The sequence below is a fragment of the Triticum urartu genome, chromosome 7A (genome assembly GCF_056163025.1).
Source record: "Triticum urartu cultivar PI428250 chromosome 7A, HENAU_Tu73, whole genome shotgun sequence".
Taxonomy (NCBI): domain Eukaryota; kingdom Viridiplantae; phylum Streptophyta; class Magnoliopsida; order Poales; family Poaceae; genus Triticum; species Triticum urartu.
The window spans coordinates 454170415-454188902 of NC_141879.1; the positions used below are offsets into that span (position 1 = coordinate 454170415).

At 42.5% G+C, this 18488-nt stretch overlaps 1 protein-coding gene and 1 non-coding gene across 2 annotated transcripts; one reads left to right on the plus strand and one right to left on the minus strand.

Moving 5' to 3' along the window:
- Window positions 1–25: 25 nt before the first annotated feature.
- Window positions 26–6810, minus strand: LOC125525145 (WD repeat-containing protein 26 homolog). Its single transcript, XM_048690162.2, has 5 exons — window positions 6394–6810; window positions 3575–4467; window positions 2504–2605; window positions 1119–1748; window positions 26–469 (listed from the first exon to the last, which is right to left on the minus strand). The coding sequence occupies exons 2-5, from the start codon at window positions 4364–4366 to the stop codon at window positions 200–202; spliced, it is 1794 nt and encodes a 597-aa protein (XP_048546119.1). The 5' UTR covers window positions 4367–4467; window positions 6394–6810; the 3' UTR covers window positions 26–199.
- Window positions 4966–5039, plus strand: TRNAD-GUC (transfer RNA aspartic acid (anticodon GUC)). Its single transcript has one exon. It is a non-coding gene; the product is annotated as a tRNA-Asp (tRNA).
- Window positions 6811–18488: the final 11678 nt, after the last annotated feature.

Here is an 18488-nt window from a genome sequence, read left to right on the forward strand (position 1 = left end):
AGAAAGCTATTTTAAGCGCCAAAAATATTTGAATTTGTGTCCATCTTTGAATTGAGAAATAAATGTGACAATTGCGACACACGATGGAACAAGGGAGGCGATGCATAAAACCAAGCAGGTTTTCCGCTCCCCCCCTACACCGGTGCTGGACTAGGGTGTTCTTCCTGGAGGAAGGAAAGCAAAGCGCTGCATGTCGTTGTCACTTGCTGCGGCTCCCGTTGCACTGGTGAACGAAACCGTTGCCGTTGGCGCTGCCGTTCATGTGGATCCCATTACTGCCGCTGCTGCTGCCTGCGTCCCTTCGCTTCACGGTGGCTTTCTTTAGCCCCCATATGCGAATGGTATGATCATCGCTCGCAGATGCAAGCATATGTGGATTTGTAGGGTTCCAGCTTACGCAGTTGACTGCACCCGAGTGGCCAGACAGGGTCTCGATAACATCTCCACTAGCTCTGTGCCATATATAGACCTGACAAATTAAGAAAATTCATGACACGGAGTTGTCAAACTGAACCAATGACACTGAAAATGTCACAAATGTTGTATATACAGTTATGCTTTATTAGATATACAGTAGAAGGCAGCTTTTCCAGTTCAGTCACTAGGTTCTCCAGTAACATTGGCTTGCAAGATACTCCCTCCATCCCAAAATTTTTGTCTTAGATTTGTCTAAATACGGATGTATCAAGTCACGTTTTAGTATTAGATACATTCGTATTTAGACAAGTCTAAGACAAGAATTTTGAGATGGAGGGAGTAGCAAATATAACTTCAAAGTTTCTGGAATCTACTCCCTCTGTTCCTAAGTACAAGTCTTTTTAGAGATTTCAATACGAACTACATACCAATGTATATAGACCTACATTAGAGTGCAAATTCACTCATTTTGCTCCATGTGTAGTCCATATTGGAATCTCTAAAAAGACTTACATTTAGGAACGGAGGGAGTAGCATTATCTAGAAGCTACTCCCTCGGTCCCATAATGTAAGTGTTATAATAACACTCACATATTGGTTGTAATAACATCTTATATTATGGGATGGAGTAATAAATAATAGAAATGATGCGGACAGCATAATTTATTGATTTATTTGCATCCACAGTCAATATATCATACCTTTGCGTCTTCGCTTCCACTGGCAATAAAGGCCTGCTCAGATCCACCGAAACATGACCTTATCACAAACCGGCTGCGCTTATGGCCAGTGTACCGTTTAACTCGAATGGGATCGTTCCTTATGTTCCACAAATGAATCTGCTCATTTACAAGATTTACAAGCAAGAAATCACCATCTTCCGAAAGAGAAAATGAAGTGACTGTATGCTCCTCTTCAATCAGCCTCTCCTGTTTTGTGTCCCTATTGAATAACAGAATTGCGGAATCTCTACTGGTGCTTATTATAAGTTTGCCATCTTTTGAGACAGCAAAATCAGATGTTTTCGTTGACCTCTGCCCTTCCCAGCAATCTGCTTGTTTTCCATCTAAATCCCACAAGCAAAGGCTTTGATCATTTAAACCAGACAATATTTGCTTTCCATCTGGAAACCAACCACATGACAACAGACCAACGCCATATTTTTCATAAACATGAATACATTCGCCAGATTCAACATCCCAGCGCCGGATGACTTCTTCCATTCCACATGTGAGAAGCTGGCAATCATCAGGGCTCCATGCAACCATCATCACTGGTTTCTCATGACCAGTCAATGTATGCTTCAGCAATAGTTCTCCATCTTCATCAACCTAGGATAACGAATACTCACATTACTGCAAGCAAGGAGAAGACTGTTTTGTGTTGCATCAACTATCGAGGTGATCGTGAAAATGTAACTTCATCATCATTATCAGTAAACAAACATACGAGTGGAATGCAGCTAGCTTCCTGGAACAATGCGGAAGAGGAAAACAGAAAATCGGGTTCATGTTCATCTGGGTCTCGAATGGGTTCAAGTGTTGAAGGAAATAATGGAAATTTTATGCAGATAAGTTTTGACATTTTAAAATAAGGAGCAACAGTAAGTGTGTGACCACCAAAAAAAATCAGAACACCTTTCAGATAAGCTAACCATTCCTCACATGCATAGAGACCAAAGCTCTAGGGTTGTGGAGTTGTTCATTGAAGTGTAACCAGAAGAAACACACTTCCATGTTCAACGGTGACAGGCCAAGAGAAAAGTGTTTGGTCACATGATCATGGAGTAAAACTGACAAACATATTAATCAAATATATTTGGTGCTGAAGCTAAACATTGTACAAATAGGCTCCGATGAAACTAATCATGTAAAAAAGGCAATCTTGTATCTTTCACTTAAATTTGCACAAATAACAAAATATTCTGGACAACAATTTTCAGACAGAACAAATAGCAGGTGAGCAGCCAAGCATGAATGAGAGAGTGCATCCAGTTTTCACATGGGGTGCAAAACTGGAAAGTAAGGGGTAAGTGACTGCACTGTTAACACCAATTAAGAATGTCAAAAGTCAGAAGCATAGATACCTTCCATATGACTGCAGTTTTATCGTTTGATGCCGATGCTAAATACTTCCCATTGTTTGAAAATTGGAGAAACCATACTTCGTCACTGTGTGCACACAAAACCTGCAATAATTTTACTTTCTTCTGATTTAGTAGTACAAGTGATAAGTATACATCTAACAGTGTGTCATCATGCAACACAAAACATAACAGGCATTTACTGTTTTACACTAGGAATGAAAGGCACATCAGGACCCTCGGCTGATAGGATGTTTTCGTGAATAGAAAAATTGCACTCAGCTAACATCTATCTTTCTCGGCCAGTTGTCCATACAGAAACAGCAAGTCCAATACTTCCTCATGCAAATCTCAATTTGTTTGTACCCTTTGGAACCTAAATATATATTGTAAAAAATATTCGAATAGCAAGACAGAAGGGGGGGAGGGGTGGCGCTATACAGATGCTCAAGAGTTGAGAGGCTTATATGTTATGCATATATTGTAAGTAAAGTGGGCTTTCGCTTCTTCGGTTAAGATGACTATGTTTTACACTTTAACTATCCAACAACAGCAAAACCAAAGTATACAAGTAGTCAAACATACACGCTCGCGGCTGCAAGCACATACAATCCAAAGAGAAAGGGTAGATAATAGAACAGAACTTCTAATGATGAGACATCAAATAAAAGCAATGACACATAGTCTACTATCTATCTATCTACTCCTAATTAAAAAGCACGAGTTTGGCGAATCCAAATGATCTGAGCCATCCAACCACCTATATCCAACGTCTCACGCTGCTCCAATGATATATCATCGATCACATATCAATAATTTGGAAACATATTGATTGCATAGATCATAATTTGGAAACAACATTTGCATTAAACACAATTAATATTACTGCCAAACTGGACATGCGTGCAAGTACACGATTACTAGTAGGTAGTAAAGGAAAGAGCAGACACTACTGCTTCTATTGGTGCGTGACCAGTCCAGTCAACCGACAAGTGTGCAACCTTGATTTAGCTCTATGCAAATAACATGTAATAAATGCAAGCACTGAAATAGGGCACCAGCATGAGTTCTGACCTGCAGCGCTTGAGATGGTATCTGATCTCTCCCACAGTGATGATCGATATAGAGTGACAGGCCATCAACAGAATTATGTAGATAACAAGCTTCACGTTGTACAGTAAGTGCCTGTTCAACTAAATTCTCTAACCTCCTCTCAGGTACCATAACGGTAGGGGGGAGCACCTTTTGCAATTCCTCTAGGAGCTTAAACCGTGAGTTAGAAGATTCAATTCCAGGCTTTGAAAAACCAACCAAGACGTTTTGCGGAGAAGAAATTAAGCAACTTGCCATTTCATGAACTCTTTTTCTGTTAATGCCAAGGGGGGAGATTTCACTTTGCAGCGTCTTCATAGCACCCATGACATTGCCATTTCTCAGAAGTTCAAAAAATTTCTGCTCCAATAACAAAAATACTGCAGACTTCACAATGTTTTCATCCAGAAGATCAAGTGTGTTCAAGGTAACTACGGCACTGTCCCAATTCCCATCAAGCACCTGCTTTCTGAAAACATTCACTGGTGGGGAATGCAGTGTTATACCTGATTCTTCCTCAAGAATAGCTCCAGTTTTTTCATATCCTAGAGTATACAGAGATTTTGTGATTATCCTCACAAATTCATCCCTCTTAATTAAACCTTTAGAACCAACCATAACTTCTTTCCCTTGGGAAGTCAAAGGTCTAGCCATTGTACCTCCCAAAGGATTAGTGGGTTTAGAATAACAGGGGATGTCTGACAAAGTTGCTGATTCTACTGAGGATGCTCTTGCCCGTTTTGATGGCGGTTCATCATCTTCAAAACCTCCCATGAAATGCCAAAGTCAGCCCATATATTCTTTGCTTCTGTAGAGAATAATGTTACACAAGCAACGAGAAATTGCCACCACAGAAATCTGTAGGTTACTGCAGTCTGCAAATAAATAGCATATTACAGCCATGAATTATCAAATGCAACCAATAACAAATAGTCCATCTCTATCACTTACATCTAATAATGCATACCAACCAGGCAAATTCAAGAAATAAAATGATGCACGTAATGTAAGAAACTACAGCAAGACACAATGTACCATCTAATCTAACAACTAAATCCTTTTGTTTTTCTTCCATAAAATAAGATGTCTGATCTATAGAAATAAAAGATAAAGAAAAAAGGGGAAAAAATTTAATCCATATCTCTCTCATTCCTTTCTTACAAACAAAAGAGTTTTTCTTATTGAAGGCTGGATTATTATCCATTTTTAGTGATAAAAAATCACGACATACTAGTTATGTCACTCTCACTATACCCACGTATAATATAATATGTGGGTCTGTAGTATATGATTCGTCTATTTCTTAGAGTACGAAAGACGAATCGAATCTTCTTATGGTTCTATTTAAGAATGGGTATGCCATACACCCCGCGGGGATTGTAGTTCAATTGGTCAGAGCACCGCCCTGTCAAGGCGGAAGCTGCGGGTTCGAGCCCCGTCAGTCCCAAACTAGGGTTCAATGAATGGAGAAATTGATATTTCCTTTTTCCATGAAAAGAAGGGGCAGTGAGCAAGATCAAATACCCACAGGGCACCCTTACTTCACTTTTTTATTTTGCATCTCTCCTTAAAGAGGGAGGGAAGGCGTATAGGAATTTTTTAAGATAAAGAAAGACACACATACGATATGTGGATTAGTAGAACATCGAGACGATCTACAAGTCCATGTGACACACGTATGAGAAAACATGAATCACAATTCACGGCTGAAGCTCAGAGACGTAAGGCGCAGGTATTAGTGCTCCCAATTATTTTGTAAGTTGTGGGTCAAACATTATGCACACTCCAGAAAAATCCCCACAAAAAAGATCATTATGGGGGTCTGAACCACATAGCATTTGACTGTTATTAATCATCACATAATCCTAAAGAGAAACCATTTGTTTGCGACCAGTCAAAGGGAACCACGAATATGTGAGGTACAACTAGCGAGCTTATGTTTAGTAATCCTCATTTTAAAAACTAATAGGACTATAGTCATATTTCAAGCCTGTACTATCTGATCTCTTACCTGCTACCATATACAAGAAACAACACAGAGTCAGGATGATAGTTGGACCAGCATACCCAAAGACAAAGTCACAACATCAAAGCTTCTCGCAAGCTACCACTGATCCAGAACAATTGCTCCATAATTAAAATAGTACCATCGCGATACATTGGACCAAGATAACTAGTAAACCACAAAATATCTCACTCCAAGATGAGACGCTTGTTTTAGAGAACGTAGCCCAAGGCTCTGGCAGCAGAGGTTCTTTTTTGCCATGAGTTAGCATCAGAATTGGTAGTCAGTTGCTAAAATATGATAAATGACCACTCCACGCTCAAACCCTACCCTATGGCAATCCTTCACCAGAACTTTAATTAATTCATCAGTCCACTAGCACTGAGAAGTTGCAAATAGCCTCCATTGCGAACAAAAAACAAGATATCCATGAAATACTCACATAAATTGCTAGCAAGCAACAACAGACATACTAGACGGATGACCCCTGCAAATAACACGATCCAATTGTTCATCAACCCTTGTAACTACGCTGCCTAATTAATCACCACCAACCGTAAATCGCAGGGGCCTAGCCAACCCCGCGCCCTTCGTGATTCCACCGAGCTGCGAAAGATAAAGAAACTAAGCAAGCAGCGCCGCGACGGGGGACCGATCATGTACAGAACTCCGTTGCTGGATGAGTTCATCGTACGGTTGTACATACGCGCGCCGCCGCAGGAATCCCTCCTCCCGAATCCACAACCCCCACGTCAGAAATCAAGAGGCGAAGCAGAGAGTGGGGAAGGGCCCTGACCTGCAATCCGGTGCCTGATCCCCGCGTGACTGCACGTGCGCGACGCGGAGCAGACCGCCGCTGCACGTCACCTCGCCGCTCCCTCGGACGGCCGACGCTGAGCGGGGACTCTGCACGCCGTCGCAATCGGGCCGCAGTATCCGCGAATCAAGCTGCCGCCGCACCGAATCGAGCCGCCGCCGCCGTCGCACCAAATCAGGCCAGGCGCCGGTGGGGACAGCGAATCGAACCTGATGATGGCGCTACCGGAGGCCGTCGGCGCGACGCTGCGTGGGGTGACGAGACCGCCGGTCACCGCAGGGATCTTCACCGCTGGGGACGCAAATCCGCCGCTCGCTGCCTCGTCTTGTTCGTTTGGCAATGCCGCTGGCTTCCTCGGTGCTCCTGGAATAATATGATGATGATGAAAATAAAATAGAAAAGACGTGTGTAGGACGGTATGGTAGATACCATGTGTTTTTACCCTGCCAGTAACAGGGAGGGATACGTGATGTTTACCCAATGAATTGAAGACGTAATTCTAGGTTTCCGCTTCCTCTCGCCTCAAAGGAAATAATACTTTTACGCTTTCTTTTTACATAGATTGTCCTGCGTTCTACGTCTTCTCCAAAGGCCATCTGCGCCATGGAACATCTCCGGCGGCTCCACATGGAGAGTTTATTTCACGTGTCAACTACACGGCGCTTGTTTAGAGCAACTCTAGCAGACCATGTAAAAAACCAACCCGTATATGGCATTTACAGTTCGACGTCGAACTGTTGTGCAGGTCGAAATCGTGCACGGCAGAGTAAACCCCGTATATATAATTTAAAACTTTCGCGGGGGAAATTGCAACCACACTAGCTCATCACATACTACATGATCATACACTGCTTCATCATATACTAGAAGATCATACATTCTACTCCCTCCGTTCCTAAATATTTGTCTTTCTAAACATTTCAAATGACTACCACATACGGATGTATGTAGACATATTTTAAAGTGTAGATTCACTCATTTTGCTTCGTATGTAGTCACTTGTTGAAATGTCTAGAAAGACAAATATTTAGGAACGGAGGGAGTACATTCTTCTACTACTACTAGAGGGGGATGGGGGATCTCACGACGCGAGGCCGAGGTCGATGTACCAAAATTGACGAGCTCGCGGCCGAGGACGACACGGTGGAGGAGCTCTGTTGTAGGGTGAAACCCTAAGATGGATCTTTTCACACTTGGAGGGGAAAAGGAGATGAACACCAATAACACAAAGAGGGAATCACACCAACAATACCCAATTAGATTCCTCGAAAAGTTAAGAATTAGTAGTTCTTTTTCGAAAAATCCACTAGAATAGCAAACACAAGATCCACAAGTTCACAAACACAATCAAAAGAAAGATACAATGATAAAGTTCTTTTCACTCCTAAAGGAAAGATACAATGATAGAGTTCTTCTCACTCCTAAAGGGGCGAGGTCTTGAGAATAGTCTTCTCCTTGTGGAGGTCTTGAAATCCACAAGGATTCTTTTCAAAAGGGGTCTTGATCCACAAGAGGGAAGGTAGAAGAAGCAAAGATCACAAATATCTCACATATACTTTGCTAACCCTAACATATGGTCTAGGTACGAATTATATAGGCTTGGGGAGGTAGGAGACGAAGTGGATGCGAAGAGGAGGCCCAACAGCGATCTCGGCCGCTCATCCTATAGGGCCCGTGCGCACGGGGTAAGTTGGGCCCATGCGCACGGGGTGCTACAGCGCCAACTCCCTGGATAATCCGTGGGCGCGGGGTCTCGGGGGCCCATGCGCACAGGGTCGACTTGATGAAAATATGCCCTAGAGGCAATAATAAAATGGTTATTATTATATTTCCTAAATCATGATAAAGGTTTACCGAAAACTTAAATACATGTGTGAATACATAAACGAATACGGTGTCCCTAGTGAGCCTCTACTAGACTAGCTCGTTGATTAAAGATGGTTAAGGTTTCCTAACCATGGACATGTGTTGTCATTTGATAACGGGATCACATCATTAGAAGAATGATGTGATAGACAAGACCCATTCGTTAGCTTAGCATAATGATCGTTTAGTTTTATTGCTATTGCTTTTTCATGTCGAATACATATTCCTTCGACTATGAGATTATGCAACTCCCGGATACTGAAGGAATACCTTGTGTGCTATCAAACGTCATAACGTAACTGGGTGATCATAAAGATGTTCTACAGGTATCTCCCAAGGTGTTTGTTGAGTTGGCATAGATCAAGATTACGATTTGTCGCTCCGAGTATCGGAGAGGTATCTCTGGGCCCTCTCGGTAATACACATCATAAGCTTGCAAGCAACCGACTAAGGAGTTAGTCACGAGGTGATGTATTACGGAACGAGTAAAAAGACTTGCTAGTAACAAAACTGAATGTAACATCCTAATTTTCAATTTGGATGTTAATCATTAGGCCATCATATGCACCCATGATTTGTGCATTTTGAATTTGGTTTATTTGGACATTTTGATCCTAGAGACCTTAAGCAACTCAAGGACCATTTGAGAGAGTTGGAGGTTTTTACAAAAATCCATTTTTGAATTTCCAAAATTGGAAAATTAGATCAAAGTGATTTTTTATTTGAAATTATTTTTTCAATCATTTCCAAAATAAATAAATAATGGGAGAAGATAATATGACTTCTTCAGAAACAGCTAGGAAATATTGGAAATTTAATTTTGAATAAAAATATATTTTATTTGAATTTTATTCGGTTAAATTAGGGGAAAAAATTCATTTAAAAAAATGCATTTAACCTAGAAAATTGTTCACTTTGTCCTAAATATTAAGAGAGGACGGTGAAAATTATTTCTGAAATTTTAGGATTTTTATTTTATTTTATTTGGAATTTTATTCGTGCCGAATTAAAAAAAATTGGACCGACTGGGCCGAAGCCAAGCCGACCCATACCGCGCCACCGCCTTCCACCTCACGCCCGAACCGGACTCCTCCGGAGTCCGAGCGCCACACGCCGCCGGCCGGCCCCTGCCCAAGTCGGACCCACCCCGAGGCTCCTTACAAGCCGCCGCCCCCTAGCCCTCTCCTCCACCAAGCCGCGCCGCCTCCCGCCGCCTCGAGCCGCCGCGCCGCCTACACACCACCCCGCCGATCGCGCCGCCGAAGCCGCCGCTCGCCACTGCCCGCGCCGCCTCGCTGAGTCGCTACCGCACCACCCCGATCCGCCGGAGCCGCCGCCGCCGATCCGATCCGCCGCCGGTTTATTTTCACGAACTGGTATAACCGCCGAAAACCCGCCCCGGTTTTTTTAGTTTCTGTTTTTCTTTTAGATCGGTTTATTTTACCAGGTTAGTTTAATTAGCGAACGTTTGTTCATTTAGATCTGTTAGTGAATGTTTGCGTTCATTAGTTCCTGTTAGCGAACGTTCGTTCGTTAGATTTTTCTTTTTAGTTTTATTTTCGGCCAGGGACCTATCCGTGATTAGTTTTCTTATAGATTAGTCCCTGATCTTTAAACACTCACAAATTTTTGCTCGCTTATCCAAATCCAATGAAACCAACGCCAAATTCTTCGTTACGTTCACATCTGTTCAGATAACCAACTTAAACATGTTTTTGAAAATTTAAAATTTGGTTTCAAGCAGATTGAATTTGAACTTCGTTTGATCATAGTTTGAGTTTCGTAGCTCCGATTCGATTGATTCTTTTTGCAAATCAAAGCTCTTCACTTGAACTTTCTGTTTAGATCTTTTTATTTTGATTTTACCTTTGCATCCTATACTTGAGTGCTTATGTATACTATTGTTTGTTTACGATAGAGTTTCCGGAGTGCGAAGCTTGCTACTACGAATCTCTAGGGTTTTCCGATCGTCGGCAAGGCAAGTAACACTTTGATCATATCCCTTTACTACCCAGTTTTTATGCATTAGTCACAACCCTCAAACATTGCATGAGTAGGATTGGTAACATGTGGGTGTGGTTAAGTAGTTGATGAGGTAGGTACCTATTGTCTTTTATCAACCCTGGGATATTATACGTTATGCTCATACTGTTTTGCTATGCTCGTAGACGGGGATTGGTATGTGAGATTCATGAAAGCTGCGAGAGTAATATTATCTAAGGGAAACTTAAGGTGGCTACTTTAATACACATCTGGATGGAATGGTTGTGGGCACTTGGGGAATCCAGTGTTGTCCTAGGAGATCCCGGGGTACCTGTGTGATCATCCTATGGAATGCCACCCAGGCTCAAAGGGATCATAAGATTATTCATGCTTAGAAACTTCCGTGTATATTCACAAGCCATTATGGGCTCTGGCATAGTTAAGTAAGTTGTGGGAATCCTTTTCATGATGGGCTAGCATATGTAGGGGATTGTAGGTGTACCGGCCTATCTATCGGTTAGGAGACCTCCTCGAAAAGACTGTGTCTCGATCATCCGTTTCTCAAACATCATGCCGTGCGAGAAATTCAACGGAGGAGATCGAGTCTTGTGGGGAAAAGTGCGCAAACCTCTGCAGAGTGTACAAACTAATCATGTTAGTCGTGTCCCTGGTTATGGACATCTGAGTATCTAGTGCTTGAATTATTGATTTGATCTCATCACTTTACTTAATTAATTTTGTTGGGTTACAATTATTATTTTGGGATTGAGTTGGGGTTACCTTCTCATTAATGACGTAAATTTTGTAGTTAAATAAAATCTATTCCTTTGCTGTAGGGAAAAATTGGCTTTTTGCAAAATGTTAAACTTAGAGCCTCCACCAGCCAAACATGCATGTAGTGATAGTTGTTATTTGTTCATTGCTCTATAGTGTTATCTTGCCGGCATATTCCATGTGCTGACCTACACGGCTGCAACATATCATGTTGCAAAATTTTTAGACGAAGAGTAAGGTGCGATAGGTCATTGTCATGCACTCAGTATTGCCGTGGAGTTGGATGGACTCATTTATCTTCGATGCTTCCGTAGTTAAGGTGCGATAGGTCGTTGTCATGCACTCAGTTTTGCCGTGGAGTTGGATGGACTCATTTATCTTTGATGCTTCCGCAGTTATCTTATTTAGATGGCCTTCATCCATATTATTGTCACAAGTTCTCTTTTTGAGACAATCGATGTAATAAGTGTGTGATTGAACTCTGCTATAAATCCTCGAGTAATGTGTGTGTCAGCAATACCGATCCAGGGATGACACTTAAGCACAGATACTATGGTCCATTGGGATCGGGTCGCTACAAGATGGATCACACGCTGACTGTAGGACGCGGCCACTTGGAAAAGCCACATGATACTCTTCTCTACTCATTTCTAACTCTTCTCCATTTCTACTCTATAGATGGCGACCCAAGGAACAAGTTCACTCAACCGGATGACGACACCCCTTTCGGACGACACTTGAAGTGAAGGAAATATGCCCTAGAGGCAATAATAAAGTTATTATTTATTTCCTTATATCATGATAAATGTTTATTATTCATGCTAGAATTGTATTAACCAGAAACATAATACATGTGTGAATACATAGACAAACAGAGTGTCACTAGTATGCCTCTACTTAACTAGCTCGTTAATCAAAGATGGTTATGTTTCCTAACCATGGACAAAGAGTTGTTATTTGATTAACGGGATCACATCATTAGGTGAATGATCTGATTGACATGACCCATTCCATTAGCTTAGCACCCGATCGTTTAGTATGTTGCTATTGCTTTCTTCATGACTTATACATGTTCCTATGACTATGAGATTATGCAACTCCCGTTTGCCAGAGGAACACTTTGTGTGCTACCAAACGTCACAACGTAACTGGGTGATTATAAAGGTGCTCTACAGGTGTCTCCAAAGGTACATGTTGGGTTGGCATATTTCGAGATTAGGATTTGTCACTCCGATTGTCGGAGAGGTATCTCTGGGCCCTCTCGGTAATGCACATCACATAAGCCTTGCAAGCATTGTAACTAATGAGTTAGTTGTGAGATGATGTATTACGGAACGAGTAAAGAGACTTGCCAGTAACAAGATTGAACTAGGTATAGGATACCGACGATCGAATCTCGGGCAAGTAACATATCGATGACAAAGGGAACAACGTATGTTGTTATGCGGTCTGACCGATAAAGATCTTCGTAGAATATGTAGGAGCCAATATGAGCATCCAGGTTCCGCTATTGGTTATTGACCAGAGACGTGTCTCGGTCATGTCTACATTATTCTCGAACCCGTAGGGTCTGCACGCTTAAGGTTACGATGACAGTTATATTATGAGTTTATGCATTTTGATGTACCGAAGTTTGTTCAGAGTCCCGGATGTGATCACAGACATTACGAGGAGTCTCGAAATGGTTGAGACATAAAGATTGATATATTGGAAGCCTATATTTGGATATCGGAAGTGTTCCGGGTGAAATCGGGATTTTACCGGAGTACCGGGAGGTTACCGGAACCCCCCGGGAGGTATATGGGCCTTAGTGGGCCTTAGTGGAAGAAGAGTAGAGGCGGCCAGGGCTGGGCCGCGCGCCCCTCCACCCCTAGTCCGAATAGGACAAGGAGAGAGGGGGCCGGCGCCCCCCTCCTTCTCTCTCTCTCTTTTCCCACCTCACGAATCCTATTCCAACTAGGAAAAAGGGGGGAGTCCTACTCCCGGAGGGAGTAGGACTCCTCCTGGCGCGCCCTATGATGGCCGGCCGGCCTCCCCCTCTTGAACCTTTATATACGGAGGCAGGGGCATCCCATAGAGACACAAGTTGATCCACGTGATCATATTCTTAGCCGTGTGCGGTGCCCCCTTCCACCATAGTCCTCGATAATATTGTAGCGGTGCTTAGGCGAAGCCCTGCGACGGTAGTACATCAAGATTGTCACCCCGCCGTCGTTCTGACGGAACTCTTCCCCGACACTTTGCTGGATCGGAGTCCGGGGATCGTCATCGAGCTGAACGTGTGCTAGAACTCGGAGGTGCCGTAGTTTCGGTGCTTGATCGGTCGGGCCGTGGAGACGTATGACTACATCAACCAAACGCTTCCGTTGTCGATCTACAAGGGTACGTAGATCATACTCTCCCCTCTCGTTGCTATGCATCACCATGATCTTGCGTGTGCATAGGAAATTTTGAAATTACTACGTTACCCAACAGTGGCATTCGAGCCTAGGTTTTATATGTTGATGTTATATGCACGAGTAGAACACAAGTGAGTTGTGGGCGATATAAGTCATACTGCTTACCAGCATGTCATACTTTGGTTCGGCGGTATTGTTGGACGAAGCGGCCCAGACCGACATTACGCGTACGCTTACGCGAGACTGGTTCTCCCGACGTGCTTTGCACATAGGTGGCTTGCGGGTGACAGTTTCTCCAACTTTAGTTAAACCGAGTGTGGCTACGCCTGGTCCTTGCGAAGGTTAAAACAACACCAACTTGACAAACTATCGTTGTGGTTTTGATGCGTAGGTAAGATTGGTTCTTGCTTAAGCCCGTAGCAGCCACGTAAAACTTGCAACAACAAAGTAGAGGACGTCTAACTTGTTTTTACAGGGCATGTTGTGATGTGATATGGTCAAGACATGATGCTAAATTTTATTGTATGAGATGATCATGTTTTGTAACCGAGTTATCGGCAACTGGTAGGAGCCATATGGTTGTCGCTTTATTGTATGCAATGCAATCGTGCTGTAATGCTTTACTTTATCACTAAGCGGTAGCGATAGTCGTGGAAGCATAAGATTGGCGAGACGACAACGATGCTATGATGGAGATCAAGGTGTCGCGCCGGTGACGATGGTGATCACGATGGTGCTTCGGAGATGGAGATCACAAGCACAAGATGATGATGGCCATATCATATCACTTATATTGATTGCATGTGATGTTTATCTTTTATGCATCTTATCTTGCTTTGATTGACGGTAGCATTATAAGATGATCTCTCACTAAATTTCAAGATAAAAGTGTTCTCCCTGAGTATGCACCGTTGCCAAAGTTCGTCGTGCCCAGACACCACGTGATGCTCGGGTGTGATAAGCTCTACGTCCATCTACAACGGGTGCAAGCCAGTTTTGCACACGCAGAATACTCAGGTTAAACTTGACGAGCCTAGCATATGCAGATATGGCCTCGGAACACTGAGATCGAAAGATCGAGCGTGAATCATATAGTAGATATGATCAACATAGCGATGTTCACCATTGAAAACTACTCCATTTCACGTGATGATCGGTTATGGTTTAGTTGATTTGGATCACGTGATCACTTAGATGATTAGAGGGATGTCTATCTAAGTGGGAGTTCTTGAGTAATATGATTAATTGAATTTAAATTTATCATGAACTTTGTCCCTGATAGTATCTTGCTTGTTTATGTTAATTGTAGATAAATGGCCCGTGCTGTTGTTCCATTAAATTTTAATGCGTTCCTTGAGAAAGCAAAGTTGAAAGATGATGGTAGCAATTACACGGACTGGGTTCGTAACTTGAGGATTATCCTCATTGCTGCACAAAAGAATTACGTCCTGGAAGCACCGCTGGGTGCCAGGCCTGCTGCTGGAGCAACACCAGATGTTATGAACGTCTGGTAGAGCAAAGCTGATGACTACTCGATAGTTCAGTGTGCCATGCTTTACGGCTTAGAATCGGGACTTCAACAACGTTTTGAACGTCATGGAGCATATGAGATGTTCCAGGAGTTGAAGTTAATATTTCAAGCAAATGCCCGGATTGAGAGATATGAAGTCTCCAATAAGTTCTATAGCTGCAAGATGGAGGAGAACAGTTCTGTCAGTGAGCATATACTCAAAATGTCTGGGTATAATAATCACTTGATTCAGATGGGAGTTAATCTTCTAGATGATTGCGTCATTGACAGAATTCTCCAATCACTGCCACCAAGCTACAAGAGCTTTGTGATGAACTATAATATGCAAGGGATGAACAAGACTATTCCCGAGCTCTTCGCAATGCTGAAAGTTGCGGAGGTAGAAATCAAGAAGGAGCATCAAGTGTTGATGGTCAACAAGACCACTAGTTTCAAGAAAAAGGGCAAAGGGAAGAAGAAGGGGAACTTCAAGAAGAAAAGCAAGCAAGTTGCTGATCAGGAGAAGAAACCCAAGTCTGGACCTAAGCCTGAAACTGAGTGCTTCTACTGCAAGCAGACTGGTCACTGGAAGCGGAACTGCCCCAAGTATTTGGCGGATAAGAAGGATGGCAAGGTGAACAAAGGTATATGTGATATACATGTTATTGATGTGTACCTTACTAGAGCTCGCAGTAGCACCTGGGTATTTGATACTGGTTCTGTTGCTAATATTTGCAACTCGAAACAGGGACTACGGATTAAGCGAACACTGGCAAAGGACGAGGTGACGATGCGCGTGGGAAATGGTTCTAAAGTCGATGTGATCGCGGTCGGCACGCTACCTCTACATCTACCTTCGGGATTAATATTAGACCTAAATAATTGTTATTTGGTGCCAGCGTTGAGCATGAACATTATATCTGGATCTTGTTTAATGCGAGACGGTTATTCATTTAAATCAGAGAATAATGGTTGTTATATTTATATGAGTAATATCTTTTATGGTCATGCACCTTTGAAGAGTGCTCTATTTTTGATGAATCTCGATAGTAGTAACACACATATTCATAATGTTGAAGCCAAAAGATGCAGAGTTGATAATGATAGTGCAACTTATTTGTGGCACTGCCGTTTAGGTCATATCGGTGTAAAGCGCATGAAGAAACTCCATACCGATGGACTTTTGGAACCTCTTGATTATGAATTACTTGGTACTTGCGAACCGTGCCTCATGGGCAAGATGACTAAAACACCGTTCTCCGGTACAATGGAGAGAGCAACAGATTTGATTGGAAATCATACATACAGATGTATGTGGTCCGATGAATGTTGAGGCTCGTGGCGGATATCGTTATTTTATCACCTTCACAGATGATTTAAGCAAATATGGGTATATCTACTTAATGAAGCATAAGTCTGAAACATTTGAAAAGTTCAAAGAATTTCAGAGTGAAGTTGAAAATCATCGTAACAAGAAAATAAAGTTTCTGCGATCTGATCGTGGAGGAGAATATTTGAGTTACGAGTTTGGTCTACATCTGAAACAATGCGGAATAGTTTCGCAACTCACGCCACCCGGAACACCTCAGCGTAATGGTGTGTCCGAACGTCGTAATCGTACTTTACTTGATATGGTGCGATCTATGATGTCTCTTACAAATTTACCGCTATCATTTTGGGGTTATGCTTTAGAGACGGCCGCATTCACGTTAAATAGGGCACCATCAAAATCCGTTGAGACGACACCTTATGAACTATGGTTTGGCAAGAAACCAAAGTTGTCGTTTCTTAAAGTTTGGGGCTGCGATGCTTATGTGAAAAAGCTTCAACCTGATAAGCTCGAACCCAAATCGGAGAAATGTGTCTTCATAGGATACCCAAAGGAGACTGTTGGGTACACCTTCTATCACAGATCCGAAGGCAAGACATTCGTTGCTAAGAATGGATCCTTTGTAGAGAAGGAGTTTCTCTCGAAAGAAGTGAGTGGGAGGAAAGTAGAACTTGACGAGGTAACTGTACCTGCTCCCTTATTGGAAAGTGGTACATCACAGAAACCTGTTTCTGTGACACCTACACCAATTAGTGAGGAAGCTAATGATAATGATCATGAAACTTCAGAACAAGATACTACTGAACCTTGTAGATCAACCAGAGCAAGATCAGCGCCAGAGTGGTACGGTAATCCTGTTCTGGAAGTCATGCTACTAGATCATGATGAACCTACGAACTATGAAGAAGCGATGGTGAGCCCAGATTCCAAAAAATGGCTTGAAGCCATGAAATCTGAGATGGGATCCATGTATGAGAACAAAGTATGGACTTTGGTTGACTTGCCCGATGATCGGCAAGCAATTGAGAATAAATGGATCTTCAAGAAGAAGACTGACGCTGACGGTAATATTACTGTCTACAAAGCTCGACTTGTCGCAAAAGGTTTTCAACAAGTTCAAGGGATTGACTACGATGAGACCTTCTCACCCATAGTGATGCTTAACTCCGTCCGAATCATGTTAGCAATTGCCGCATTTTATGATTATGAAATTTGGCAGATGGATGTCAAAACTGCATTCCTGAATGGATTTCTGGAAGAAGAGTTGTATATGATGCAACCAGAAGGTTTTGTCGATCCAAAGGGAGCTAACAAAGTGTGCAAGCTCCAGCGATCCATTTATGGACTGGTGCAAGCCTCTCGGAGTTGGAATAAACGCTTTGGTAGTGTGATCAAAGCATTTGGTTTTATACAGACTTTTGGAGAAGCCTGTATTTACAAGAAAGTGAGTGGGAGCTCTGTAGCATTTCTGATATTATATGTGGATGACATATTACTGATCGGAAATGATATAGAATTTCTGGATAGCATAAAGGGATACTTGAATAAGAGTTTTTCAATGAAAGACCTCGGTGAAGCTGCTTACATATTAGGCATAAAGATCTATAGAGATAGATCAAGACGTTTAATTGGACTTTCACAAAGCACATACCTTGACAAGATTTTGAAGAAGTTCAAAATGGATCAAGCAAAGAAAGGGTTCTTGCCTGTGTTACAAGGTGTGAAGTTGAGTCAGACTCAATGCCCGACCACTGCAGAAGATAGAGAGAAAATGAAAGATGTTCCCTATGCTTCAGCCATAGGCTCTATCATGTATGCAATGTTGTGTACCAGACCTGATGTGTGCCTTGCTATAAGTCTAGCAGGGAGGTACCAAAGTAATCCAGGAGTGGATCACTGGACAGCAGTCAAGAACATCCTGAAGTACCTGAAAAGGACTAAGGATATGTTTCTCGTATATGGAGGTGAAAAAGAGCTCATCGTAAACGGTTACGTTGATGCAAGCTTTGACACTGATCCAGACGATTCTAAATCGCAAACCGGATACGTGTTTACATTAAACGGTGGAGCTGTCAGTTGGTGCAATTCTAAACAAAGCGTCGTGGCGGGATCTACGTGTGAAGCAGAATACATAGCTGCTTCGGAAGCAGCAAATGAAGGAGTCTGGATGAAGGAGTTCATATCCGATCTAGGTGTCATACCTAGTGCATCG